Below are 14,028 nucleotides of genomic sequence, written 5' to 3'. Positions count from 1 at the left end.
GGCCAGGGGGTTCAATCCAACATTACATTAAATCTGAAAACCTTTTTCAAAGCGTGAGAAAATATAAAATTTTTTCCAAAATGTAAATTTGTTTCACATTTTGTAATGTTGGTTTACACCTACTAGCCACCATAACATATAGCTCAATAATAATGTCATGTAAAAAAAAAAAAAAAAAAAAAAAAAAAATCAGCTTCAGTGCAAGGAAGAAAAAGGACATTCTCAAAATGTTCACTTTTACTAGACTTTAACAGGAAAAGCTGTAATGTGAAATACAATCTGCTACAGTGGAGCTCTGCTGACAAGAGTTGATTAAAACACGAGGCTTCCTTCGCTGAAAAATTAGCTGCAACCTTCAAAATGCATGTTACCACAATCTTACCCTCATGGTGTGTTTTTTTTGCTGGCAAGAAGGTAGCTGCTGCAGTGTAATGGTCATTGCTGCCATCTGCTGTTCAGCTTTGGGTTTGAGTGTTACATATGCCCCCTGGACATGTTAGGACCAACAGGAATCGTCATTAATACGACCCTGTTTGTAATCTTTGCACGATGCAAGGCCATTACACAGGCCAGACTGATAATTCTTCTGCATGTTTGACTTCCCTTCTGAGTTGAATAAAATAATGTTGAAGATGGATGAATGGATAGCAAACAAACTTTGTATATTGAGCTTTTTCCAACATTCCCCTAGATGTGAGGAAAACTGTTATTATTGTTTGTTAAACGTTAGTGATGAAGCATCTTTGTATCCTTCCTGTTGCTGGTTGTAATCATGACCAACATACTTGAATCTGATATAACAATACAATCACATGTTTACAGTAACACGTTGTTAAAAGTTGAGGGATGTTACATTTTTGGGTGAATTTTCTTCAGGATCAATGAAGTGCCTGTCAATACAGTTTTTTGAAAAATAAATAAAAGCATTAAACTCAAGTCTGTTTTTATTCATTGTTTTATTGACAGTACCGCATGTTCTGTAAAATAGAACTTGTAGAGTCACCTCTTGCCCTCCTTATCCCACAGAACTTAATTGCTGCTTTATATCTCTACAGTATTATTTAAAAAAAGAAAGAACAAGAAGAAAGAAAAAAAAGAAAAAGAAAAACAGTTAGCACGACTATCTGTGTTTCATACATATACAATGTAATAATATATATCTCTCAGACATCAACACAAACTAAGTGTATACAGATAAATGGCCTTACAGCAGGACCACTGTCTCAAATAACTTACATTCAGATGAAATAACACACAGAAAAAAGAAAAAAAACAAGCGCACACAAACAACTGTCTTTTTGTTTCTTCGGCCCTTTCACTTGGCATGGTTTGTAAATACTGTATCTTCTGCTATTTTGCGGCAAAATGTGCCAGTGCAATCAAGTAATGGCCTGCATCAATCAATTGTCCAAAATGAATCCAATGTGAATATTTCTAAGAAGCTCTAGTGCATTAAACATCAACATGTGCAGTTTGACAATTAACTCAAAATCCTCCACTTAAACATGAATAAATATCATTCAGTTACGATCTTGCTCCAAATTAGACAAATGTCTAATACATATATTTCATGATGATTCATCTATCTTCTTTATATTAGTCAGATTAACGTCATTGTCTTCTGTTCACTTCAGTTCATTTCCAATGCCCAAACTCAAAGTCAACACTGAACATCTCCGAACTTATCAGTAGGTTAATTATAGCCATCGTTAGTTATTTATATTTTAAATGAACACAAACTAAATGTACAGACATTGTGCAAGAATGCTTTAAAAACAACAAACCCATCATATCAGTCTTCATAGTGGGACTGTCAACATTCATCAGTCTGGCTGAAAGCCAACCAGTGACACCAAAACCTCCCTTCAGCACCAAACCGTTACAGATTATAGCTCAGCTTTTTAAAACAAACGTTTGAACATTTCAAGTCAGTTACACTCACAAAAGTCTCATTGTTTTATGTGTTTATATTGCTGCTTTCTGGCTGTCACAATAAATTATACAGTGCATGCACCGACTCTGCTATGGAGCTGTATTGTACGGATTGCGGTGCGAATGGTCCTCCCAGTCTTCATCTGTGTAACTTTGGTTTTTTTAAGTGAAAGCTCAGTGCTCATGGCAGACCGTCTATCACAAGTCCATATCTTGCCTCAGTCGCAGATCAAATCACCCTACATTCATCACTGTGCTCAAACTCCTCCTATGATGACGAAATCAGCAGTTCCTTGGAGCTCTAAAACGAGGATTTTAAGAAGGGCTGTGGATCCCCTCTCTGATCTTTGAACTCTGAAAACATTACAGGAACATCAAATGTTGATGGACAAACATTCTTGGGAACCTACAAAAGCACTGGCATTAAAAATAAAAGTCACGGACATTTTACCAGATAAGCTCTAGTTTGAAATAGTTTTTTTTTTTTTTTAAACGTCTTGTGGTTTTCTTTCATATGTCCCAATCTAATTTCGGACAGCACTCCCGATGGCAGAGACGGGATGAATGTCAAAGAAAAATATAGGGGAACACAATTGAAGTTTGCAGTAACACTGTTTAAAAGGTTTTGTCTACCTGGACCTTCTCCGTATCATCATTTATGAACAACACTTTTCCCGAAGAGTCTAAGACTGATCAGGAGATGACGACAAGGACGACAAACAGTCGTCTATCATAAGCATGTATAAGCAGATTCTGATGCACAAGGTCATTCGCATGATAATTCTCATTTACTCTGTCTACTGCACACACATTCAACAGAAGGCAAACAAAATAAAGTAATAATCTAGTAAAATAAAGGCAAACCCCTATTCCAATGAGTTCCATTGTGTATGTTTTAGGCACATAAGAACATTCAGTCACAGCAAGAGGAAACATTAAAGCCCCAATCTGGATTATGTTGAAGAGAACAAATTACAGAAGGAGAGGTGGGAATAATGGCTGCTACTATGAAATAAATCTCACAAGAAGTTATTACCCTTTGTGACATTTCATTTACTCCAGAGCAATGCAATGGACTCATTCATAATCAAGGTGATTTAAATGCTTTAATGGCCCGGATCTAAGACAGCAGTGTTTCTCAGTGAAGACTTTTTGACCTCGCTTTAGTTGACATTGGCATTCGTCTCTTTCTTTGGCAAAGCAATTCCATTTTATGGACTGAGAATGGACACAAGCAGATGTTTGTGTGTTCACAAAATATTAAAAGACAAAGGAAATGGTGAAGATTTTTCAGCAATGCTCAAAACTAAAATGTCTTGTTTGCACATCCAACAGTGTGACATTTTTTGTAGTGAATGTGTAATTGTTTAGCGATAGAGTGTAGTTTTTAAATAATGCAAAGAAATCAAATCTGCTATCTGGGCCATTACTACCATATTTGATGGGGGGGGGGGGGCTGCAGTGTGTACACCAGATCGGGTCTTTAATGTTTTACTACATGACACAGTATATTGCATATACATTATGAATTTACATCAGACACAAAGGAAGGCAACATACTCCACCATCATTAGTCTGGCCCGACAGTACATAACACAGTGTAACAGTTTCAGCCTCTCTTGGTTTATTCTTGAACTTTTGAGTTGGCCTCATTGAACAGACTGAAAACACTTGAGAAGGCTGAGGGACAAGCCGTAGTCCCTTTGTCTCATTTCATCTGGGTGGGCTTGGATACACTTCATTTGGTTTCATAAATATATTGTGTGTATAGTCATGTTTTGAGGATTTTTCTGTAAAACGAGTCAGATTTTGTGTTTTCCTATGAGTTGTAATGCTGAATATATACTACTATGTCCCATTCTCCTCATCGTTGTGTCTTGCTGAGTCCTGCCATTCATCTTTTGGCCGGGTATGTCTCTGTATGATCGTGTGTGGTGTAATCGTTTCCAATGCATGTAGAGTCTGTGGTATGTGGATGGTCTTTGCAACCAGCGGGTTATCGGTCTGCGATTTGCTCGTTTCCTGTGTGTGCACGGCCTGTTGTGTGTGTGAGGTTTGCATTGTGTGTGGTATGAGTATTTCTGTGCTGGGTGGGCCTCCGGGGTCTTTCATAGCCATACTGGCTCCCACCATGGCGGGATAACTTCGATTCCTTCTCAGTCCTGCATTGAGACCTGGAAGCCCCCCACCGAGAGCGGCGCTTCCTCGTCCAGAGGAGCCAAATGGGGCTAAGAGGGTATTCCCAGTGGAAACTGATGCAGTAAAAGGGGAAAGGGTGCGGAAGCGTTTTAGCTTGTCAACGAGTCGCAGGTTTGTCATCTCAGTTTGGCCGTCGTCATCCGACTGCTCGCCTTGCTCTCGCTCCGCCTCGCTCAGCACTTCCCTCAGGATAGTACGGGCTGGTTTAGAGGCAAGGAAGGCATCGTAATACGGAGGGTCATCACTGGTGGGGCTGAACTGAAACACAGGGCGTGTAGTGATTAAAGAGGCAGATTTGGACCGAGGTGAGCTGGGTGGAGTCGAAGGCTGGAGGAGAAGGAGGCTGTCTGGCCGTTTGCCGGGCCGTCCGAGTTGGTTCTCCTCTGGTCGGTTGGTGCATGTTTGAACTCCTCCTGTGACTGCTGAAGCTCCACTAGCATCCAACCCTCGGTCCCAGCTGCAGGGGTCGTACACCGAGGCAGAAATCCCGCACTCCTGCAGGAGGCGCACCAGGCCTAGAGAAGTGCTGGTGGTCTTGGTGGAGTCCCGAAGGTTGGTGGAGGACTCGGCGAGGGAGTGTGACAGAGAGAGGCGGCGTGGAGTGCAGCAGGGGGTGTAGGAAGGAGTAGGCGGGGCTGAGAAGGGTATAGGAGAGGCTGCAAGTGTAGGTGTGCCTATGCAAGAAGTGCTCAGACCAGAAGCGAGAGCTGGGCTGGAGATGTAAGAATAAGAAAATAATAAGAGAAGAAGGGAGATGCAGGGGAAAATGGAAACAAAATGGGTGCAGAGACAAGAAGAACATCAGTCAATCAATACCAGGACTGTCGCAAAACAATGTTCCATGTTTAAGACCAATATTCCATGTTTAAATCCATGCAATCAAAATTAATTACAAAGAAGTCCACAATCACATTTTCAACCCAAACGGTGCACAGATGTGACAGACTGAAGAACAAAGCAGGCAGCTTGTTAGAAGCACAGTCACTTTCACTGGGAGCCTGAGGATCATCTTGGCCAGGAAGAGTCAATTTGAATATCTGGAGTCTAATGAGCGAAGTATTGCAAGAGCAGTATGTTCAGCTGAGCAGCAGCTGCATAAGCCCGGTGCATCCATAGAGAAAACTCTTGGTACGCTGCTGCCATATTGTATACAACATTAAATACAATTTTCTCAGAGTAGTGCTGCATCAAAGTGTTTAATTGACTGATGTACCATAGACACATTATGCACACAATTTCAGTATCTAGATCTAGGAAACAGATAGGCTTTTTGGTCATGAGATGACTAAGTTGGTAATGGCACACTATAAATAAAATTGAATTGAAATATACAGAGTATATTAAGGTCCTCTTTGAGTCAAATCTGGTCTTCAGGGTTAATGTGATAAATGTATAAGCTGCTATTATGGGTTGTAGATAAACATTCAGTGAGTACGTGAACCTTTCTGCTTACGTTGTATTTCCAAGAGGTATAGGATAGTTAGTTTAAATCGGCGATAGGAATTGCAGTGGACAGACATTCAATTGTTAGAGACACACACCAAGGAAACATTTGAGGCAACTCCGTGTCTAACTGGAGCCAACCATTTGGTATCATGGGAAACAATCTGGAGTTTAAGTGGTTTGGCATTGGCAACAGTTGCCTCAAATAGCTGCCTGCATGTCATTGCTCAAGTGTTTCCAGACAGGAGAGTTAGAGCTTTGCTCTTATGTTATTCTGGTTGACACACACCCACAGTCTTTAGGAATGCACCGCCATGCATTTCCTCACCCATGTGCACACCAGCAGGTGCACTCAATGGGTCTGCTTTACTTCAGCCATGACAACCATATGATACAACTCCAGTTCTTCTTCCTCATCACATGACCTGTCGAGCCAATCACACAGCAGGGACATGGAGCTTGAGCCATGTCCTGTCACTTTTAAGTCTTTTACTGAACACACTCGTTTAGGATTTTCATACAAGCTCCCAAGTAAGTCTGACAGTAACCTGCTACTTAATGTATTTGTTTTGGTCATAGTATCCCCTCAATGGTGATCTCTTGACGATGTGCAGCATGACAGGCTACCAAAATATGTTCATCACTTTTCTACATTGTCAAATACTCACTCTGTACACCAAGAAGAAAAATATTGACTACAAATGATGGGAAAAAAAGTGATCTATGCATCGCTAGTTTGAGGGCACGTGTGATGTTTTTGTTTTGGGTTTTTATTTTACCTCGGGGACACGGAGACCAGCTGATCTGAAGGGTGGAGGATCCTGCAGGTGGTGAAGGTGTATGTGGAGCTGGTCTGTGACATACACTTCCCTGGGAAATAAACTATAGGAGAGGAAGACAGAACACAAAGAGGTGTTAAGGCGGACACGATGTGTTCAAAACATCCCATTGCAAAATATTTGAACATGAAGTAAAGGGGTAAAAAGCCATAATCAGTGTAAAAGCCCCAAGCAAAAGCACCAACTTGAATTAAACCCCAAATGTCTCTTATTTAAATGTTGATTTAAGCTTTAAAAAAAATATTCAGAAACATTCAAATAACTTTGAAAGATTCAGCTGAAGTTAAAGCTGAAAACTGTCACTATGACTAATTATGTAATCACGTTGTTTTACAAAAATATTTGGTTAGTAATTTCCCAGAGGGAAAGAATGAGATGTTATTCATATTAATTTGGCACTTGCATCTGAGTCATAATCTTAAGCTAACTGTTAAGCACTAAATAAGGGAGTAGTAAGAATATGTATGGAAATGTCATTATAAACAGTGTGTAGCACAGCTCTGGTTGTTTCTGTAGAAGCAAACTTGTAGGGTACAACAAAGTCCAATAATATTTGCACCAATAAAGTGTCTGCACAAAGGTGACCTTAGCCGGAAGCAACACAGTCAATCCCAATATGACCGTGCTGCTGATGTCAGGTGTTCATATGACTCGAGCAGCTGCACTAAGAACACCTAATATAAACATGAACATCAACTGGACTCAGCCGGTGGATGTGTACGCATGTTTCTGTGCTACACTGTGCAAAATGTGGCAAAAAGCTTTCAGAAGTATTTTGCCTTTTTTTTTTTTTTTTTCTAACCATTATTGATGAACCGTTAAAGAGCAGAAGCTTTGCAGAAGTTTAGGGGGAAAAAAAGAGAGACAAATATGATTGCCTCATGTAGACCAAAGTGTGGCAGCAGGCAGTGGAAGGAGGTTCAAATTTGGAAGCAAGACTATGAAGATGCAAAATAAAATGGATTAAAGATTAAGAAAGCTAAAATGAAATTAAATAGTACTCTGTCTCCATGGACTTCGATGGCTGCATACACATGGACTGCTCCTGGGATGGATGGGTGGGTGTGCAGGTTTGTACACATGATCATGCAGGATGGGATGTCACATTCGGTGTCTGCAGTGTCCAGTGAATGCCTCCCACAGTAATCCCCCCCCCCCACCCCACCCCACCCATGTTTCTTCACTCTCCTCCCAAGTGCCCCCATGCTCCGGGGCTAAATAAATGCAGGTTTTGGGGTTGGATGCAGGATTGTTGAGACCCCGGCTAAGAGGCTCCCTCACCAGGCATGCGGTCCACAGTGCCAGCCTGTAAGGCATCTAGCTCCTTGAGGTCCACATGGCCGTTCATCTCAGAAGACGGGGTTAGAGAAGAGGAAGGGGAAGAGCAAAAAAGCGGAACGGGTGTGGTTGCAATGCGTCCATCTTGTCCTCGAGTCACCCCTTTTGCCTTGCACAAAGCTCCATTCAGTGCTTCCAACTGGCCATTGTCATCAGTGCTGTCAGTTTTGAGGCAGCGGACGGAGGGAGTAGAGGTAGCGGCAGGCAGATCCGTGGTAGCAGAGCTCTCTTCGGACAGTCCGGTGAATGAGTCACACGACACTTCATCTTCCTCTGGTTGGTCCAGTTGCCAGCTGTCATCCTGCTCCTGATCATGCTCTAAAGTACGGAAGCCCTTTGTGACCACACCGGGCCGATGATCCAGCAGAGCACCCATGTGGGGCTGAGCCAACTGCTGCCAGGCATGGAGGGTTGCAGAGCCTAGTTAGAAAAGGAAAAAAAAAAAAAAATGCATATTATATTTGGTTTACTACTGCAATGTCTCCTTTTTTTTCACTCAATGTATTCACAAAGCTGTGAAGATTAATAGTCTTTCTAATTTTCTCATTTTGCTACACATAATAAAAACCACACCACGTAATACTCATGCTTGAAAAGGAGTAGAAACATGAGGGTAGCACTTTTGCTATCAAATATATTATGACATTAAATATATCATAATAGATTTGTAGCAAATGTATTATTAAATTAAGCATTTCTCTAATCAAAGTTAAGTTCTATAAATATGTACCGGTAAGTTCAAAAGCGCGTACAGAAAGTCTATTCTTTAACTTTGTGTCTTTATAACAGAGGTGGCAAGCAAACTGCCTGGGAGACAGGACTGAGCTGCAATTGTCCCACCGCATGACCTTGCCAAGTGTGAAAATTACAAAGTAGACCCAAAGACTGTCAAAGTCAGTCAAACAAGAATCACTGTTCGTTGATTTAAGGAAAATTAATCATAGCTGGTAAAAGTGCATTAATGCACCTGTATTTTTGAGGTCTCAAGTGAAAAATCATTTGAAGTTGACATTATTTATAGATTGTCATGCTATTATTTCACTGGCCTGCTCTCTGGCCCAACTGAGATCAAATTCAGCTGTACAGAACCATTGCACTAAAATGAGTAGACTCTGTAGGATTGTCTGCAGAATCTAGTGCACTCAAGAAATACTACACTATGTGTGTTATATTAAAAGATGAATTTATGCTTTATTACACACACACACGCACGCACGCATGCGTGCACGCACGCAACCACACAGGCAACTTGATAGAGACGTGCACAATCCATGTCACTTGACCACAAACTCACAATGACAGGACAGGCAGGTAAAGCACATTCTCGCACTACGAGTCACAGTATTCCTTCATGCAACGCTCTCTTTCAAGTCTAATGATTGGTTGTTTTCCTGACACACACTGAAAGATGTCAGTCACAAAACCCACAAAACTAACACAGAAGGAACAAAAGAGGGAAAAGGGTGAGGAAATTAGTGTGATTTTATTCAAAAAATCAGACAGAGAAAAACTGACAAGTTGAAAAGAAAAAGAAGTAAAGTGCAAAGACAGAAAGGAACCAAACAGAGGGAAGGACAACAAAAGAGAAGTGAAAGGGAAGAAAGAGACAGAGCAGTGCAGGTTTATGGAGAAACCATCAATATGAATGTCTGCTGAGATTTAAGGAGAACAGCACAGTACAGAAACATGAATAACTTAACAATGATCAAAGATGGGAAACAAAATAGAATATAGGAGATGGGGGGCTGAAAATGATTTTCAGATATTTATACCATGACCAACCATCATTAGACTTGAACATAAACATCTCCATATGTTTTTTTTTTTTTTAAATAAACAAAGCAAAGGGATATATATCTGCATTTCATCAGGTCTTGGTTTTATCGCCTTCATTTTCTGACCTTTAGGCGTGAGCTGCACGGTGTGAAACTATCATGTTTCCAAGTCCCACCATTAAAGCAGGCGACGTCACTAAGCTCGAACACGAGGTGGCGCCACTACACAAGACATGAGGAGTAACATTTTTCTCTACCGGTGGTCTATTTAAAAATAGATGAGCGTCTGGCAAAGTAGTTTGTATTTGAACAGTTCTCAGCAACTTCTACAGCAATGACAACATATCAACATTCCACCTCCAACTCAATAACAAATCATTTTTAGGAAAATAAAGATTCTCTATTGAAATAATTAGACATAGTCTTTTAAAACATCTCATACTGACTCACTGCAAACACAGCTCACAAGTTGCAATGTGTTTACAATGAATTAAATGGATAATTATAAGGCAAACTGTGATTTGTTCACAACAGAGAACAGTACTTACAGAGATAATGTGTTTAAAAGCAGAACAAGTTCTGCAAAGAGCGCAAAGTGTGTTTCTAGATTTCAAACCAGCAACGCGGTTGAGTGTGTCTGAAATAAAATGAATGCTGCAGACTTAAACTGCCTTCCTGTTGTTCCAACACCTCCAGCAGACCTGTGGCTAAAGCCAGAGGAGCTCTGAGAGGAGGGCCTGTACTTGACACTGGACTCAACTCCAACAAACTGGAGCTCCTCCGCAGCTTGCTGGGGTCCGCCAATGAGCTCAGAAAGACTTTAGACTGATCATAGTTTTGAAATATTACATACTGGCTTTGTGCATGGTTCTGATTGTTGGTGACATTTTCAGAAACAATTAAAGGACTGTAATTAGAATTATGTTCCTGGTTCTCGTTTTGATTTTGGGTTCTATTTAAAATGTCCTTTTCATTGCGGAAAACTGTATGAAAGTTGGGATTTCGATTCTCTTTTTCCTCATGTGAACATTTAGTGCCTTTGTGGCTCTGAGAAGAAATATAATCACCTTCTAGTGGCTTTACAATCTGCAGCTTCTCCGGCAGGTAGGACCTCGCTGTGAACGAGTATCCTGACCAGATGGATGGATGTGAGCACAGTGATAACAAACTCTCTGTTGGGGTTCCTGGGCCTCTACTATTCTCCCCACTACTTTTCTCCTCTTCTTTAGCCAGGTAAGCCAGCTTCCTTTCTCGCTCCTCCTCGAAGAAGCGCTTCTCTGAGAGGTAGTTATCACGACGCAGGGACAGGCGCCGCAGGGCGGCCTCCAGGTCCCTGCTGCCAGGGGTCCCGGGGGTACCAGGCGGGCGCTTGTTGGAGTCTTCTGACCTGGAAGGTAAAGAGGGGTTTTGAATTGAAACTTTCTAGTGGTGATACAGTCCTCTCTCTTGTCTTGTCCAAACTGAAACTGACCCAATAGGCCCATTCAGAAACAGGCCAGAGTCTGTGACCTGTCTGCATTTATTACATTTCCCATTAGTGGCTCAGTTCCCCTCCCTCCTGTGAGAGGGGTGTGATGTAATACGCTGATGCAAACATTAACATTGCTAATTTAAGAAAAATCCCCAAATTCATATTTTTTCCATTATGTAAAAAAAGTCCATGTAAGACTGCAAAGATTATTTCCTTTCAGAAGCTGGAACCAGGGAAGAGTGTAATTTTCTCTTTGACATAAAAAGAGCCTCTGTCGGCTCATCACTGATACCAATGCAGCCCAAACTAAATATTAGATCATTATAATAAAGTTCTGTATTGTGGGAGGTAAAAAAGCCCGTACCCATCATCAGGAGTCTCCAGAAGACTGCTCGTCCTGTTGTCTAGATATATTCCACTTCCCGTCTCGCTACCATATATGGAGTTGCAGCGTGGGGTGCCCACCCTGCTGGAGCGCCCTGAGGTGAAGCATGAGGTCTGATTGGAGCCGGGGATGTTGAGAGGGGAGGGAGCGGCGGAGGAACGCTGCTGGCGCATCAGATTCAAGTTTTTCACTGTCTGAAACACTCGCTTTGGATGAAGTCTGGGGAAACATGAGCACATGAGCACATGAACATGAGAATAATGACTATATATATGCACCATGTTCTTGGAAGAAATCATCAACAACTTGTTTTCTTTTCAAGCTGGGTGAATTGAATGTACCTCTGTTCTTCTACGTCTGGATCATCCATCTGAAGTTCCTTCCTCATGGTGCCCTCTATTTCTGCAGCCAGAGAGTCCTGGAAAACAAACCATTAAAACGGATCTCTGTATGCTCCAATACTGACGGACAATCTCATAATGTAACAACATACACTGTTTAATTCAATTCATTTAAGTGGCTGCGGTGGACCTCAGCCTTCGACTTACCATTGGGAAAAGACCCAAGGAATGAAAACGCCTCGTTGTGTTGAGCGGGAACGTTTTATTTCTCAGGTTCTTCAGTTCCTCCTGAGCTTCATGAAGCATCTCCATACACTCTGCGTATTTATCCTGCAACTCCCGCAACTGAACAAGGAGAAAAGAAGAGAAAATTCTATTTAGCTACTAAACAAATGTGATACTTTAAACTAAAGAATAAAATTAAACAGTTGATCCCGCGGTGTCTCCTGTGCCAACGTTATCAGTGGATGGGAATAATCTTTACACAGAGTACATGAGGTCACAGTGAGCTGGTTGTGGACTGTCTTACCTCAGCAGTGAGCTGGCGCTGGGCATCTTTGGCTGCACCCAAGTGCTGAGTCAGCTCCTCATTTTCCACAGCATACTGTCAAAACAAGGGACAAATTCAGACAGGCGGTGAGAACTGTGCTGTGTACATTCAGCATTTAACAAACGATTTCTGTGGTTTCGTACAAGCTTGGCCTTCTTCTGGAGGTCGACGATCTGAGAGAGGAGGTGTGTGATCTCTTCCTGCTGTCTGGAGGCGTCCTCGCTCTTCCTGGCCAGCTCCTCTGCCAGAGAGGAGATCTGCACGTTGGCATTGCCTGGGAATGAGAACCCGCATTCAGCAAAAAGTATTATTTATACAGCGGCTTTTTGTACACTGCAGTCATTCAGACGACTTTATTAGACACTTTGTGTGAATTCAGCATCAAAGTAGTGGACATCCCTGGAATAACAGTCCGAACACCAAATACTCACGGAGTTCTTTGACACAGTCATTAACAAGTTGCTGCTCTTTCTCCTCATAGGAGATTGTTTCCGTCTCCAGATGACTTGCCTGAAGGAAAATAAGTTGGACATGGTTGTTGAAGATTGTGAAAAAAGGTTAGAAATGGTTTGTAGGTTAAGGGACGATGTTTAAAACATATGACTAAACATATGATCGTCCATTTTGCTTTGAGCCACTTACTGTACTGTCACTCTGTCAACGCAACACTATAGTATGCAGCTGCTTAAATATAGTGAAAAGTTAAGCATGTAGCATTTTGGTAGCAATATTTTCTTTTCCAAATATTATGGTTCTTCAATGTTCATACATGTAATATGTCTTTCCATGTAGGATCTGTATATACTAAACTATTGGAATAGTCGAGAACATATTGTGAATAGAGAAGTCTCACTTGCCCAAGTTAGTACAGGTGATGGATTTATGGATGAATTATACCTCTGAACGCAATGATTTGTTTTCTTCCTCGAGATCTTTGAGTTTCTTCTGCAAGGAGTCCAGAGGGAAAAATATCGGCGTTGACACTGCCGGCTCACTGGGACGCACACTGTAAACACATACACACACATGAGGGCCGGACTTAGTAAGAGCAATAAAATAATATATTAAAATGCAGTTTTTCCACTAATTGAATTCTTATGAGAAGGACGATAAAAAAATGCAGATTTCATTATCAGCTTCTGTTATGTGGAATTTCTAATCACGTGGTTCTGTTTTGCATTTGGTTATAATTTCTGCTGCTTGATTATACGAGACAAATCTTCCAATGAGAGATGAAGGAGAGGCGACTTACGGTGTGGAGGTGGTTGACTCTCCCTCACTTTCCTCTGCAGCGCTGGTGTAAAACTGTAACAACTCATCTTTCATGGTCAGGTCATGGCGCAGCTGAGAAACCTACATGTGGTGAGAAAAAAAATGACGTTAATCTGAAGGTTTCAGTTGGTAGTTAGTTGTAAGGTATTGAAAAAGAGGTTTTGAATACTTCTTTTACCTCCTCCCGTATGTGCTCCACTTGCTCCTCCAGTAGCTCATTCCTCTCGCTGAGAGCTTTGTTTTTCTTCAGCAGCGACTGCCCGATGCGAGCTGCTAACTCCAAGTCACGCTCTTTCTGCACAGACACACTTCTGTTTAGTATATGAACAGAAATGGTTTGACAACAACAGATACCTTTAGAGTGCCTTTGCGTCCCATCATTGTGCAACATCATGCACCCAAATATCATGTGTGCACCAGCACAGGCATATTGAAGCAAAGTAAATCTATTTCTCTGCAAAAATGAAAAAAGAAACCTGAGGT

At 41.5% G+C, this 14,028-nt stretch overlaps 1 protein-coding gene across 3 annotated transcripts in view; it reads right to left on the bottom strand.

Annotated features, from left to right (window-relative positions):
- Positions 1-963: 963 nt before the first annotated feature.
- The window catches only part of trak1a (trafficking protein, kinesin binding 1a), a 33,191-nt gene continuing 20,126 nt past the window's right edge, over positions 964-14,028 (bottom strand). For 2 of the 3 annotated variants that reach the window (XM_080501620.1, XM_080501619.1), the window contains exons 4-16: positions 13,724-13,840; positions 13,526-13,626; positions 13,171-13,279; positions 12,705-12,783; positions 12,417-12,547; positions 12,253-12,327; positions 11,931-12,068; positions 11,724-11,800; positions 11,362-11,601; positions 10,594-10,913; positions 7,695-8,171; positions 6,354-6,456; positions 964-4,843 (exon numbers count right to left, since the gene is read on the bottom strand). In XM_080501620.1, the coding sequence (XP_080357746.1) occupies positions 3,781-4,843; positions 6,354-6,456; positions 7,695-8,171; positions 10,594-10,913; positions 11,362-11,601; positions 11,724-11,800; positions 11,931-12,068; positions 12,253-12,327; positions 12,417-12,547; positions 12,705-12,783; positions 13,171-13,279; positions 13,526-13,626; positions 13,724-13,840 (3,030 nt within the window). In that variant the 3' untranslated portion in view covers positions 964-3,780. Of the gene's footprint in view, positions 4,844-5,902; positions 6,000-6,353; positions 6,457-7,694; positions 8,172-10,593; positions 10,914-11,361; positions 11,602-11,723; positions 11,801-11,930; positions 12,069-12,252; positions 12,328-12,416; positions 12,548-12,704; positions 12,784-13,170; positions 13,280-13,525; positions 13,627-13,723; positions 13,841-14,028 lie in introns of all 3 variants that reach the window. The other variant, XM_080501621.1, reaches the window with a different exon arrangement.

The sequence above is a fragment of the Blennius ocellaris genome (genome assembly GCF_963422515.1).
Source record: "Blennius ocellaris genome assembly, chromosome: 8".
In the NCBI taxonomy this organism is placed as follows: Eukaryota; Metazoa; Chordata; class Actinopteri; order Blenniiformes; family Blenniidae; genus Blennius; species Blennius ocellaris.
Note: the sequence above shows the minus strand (reverse complement) of the source record. Positions and strands in the feature narration are given on the sequence as shown.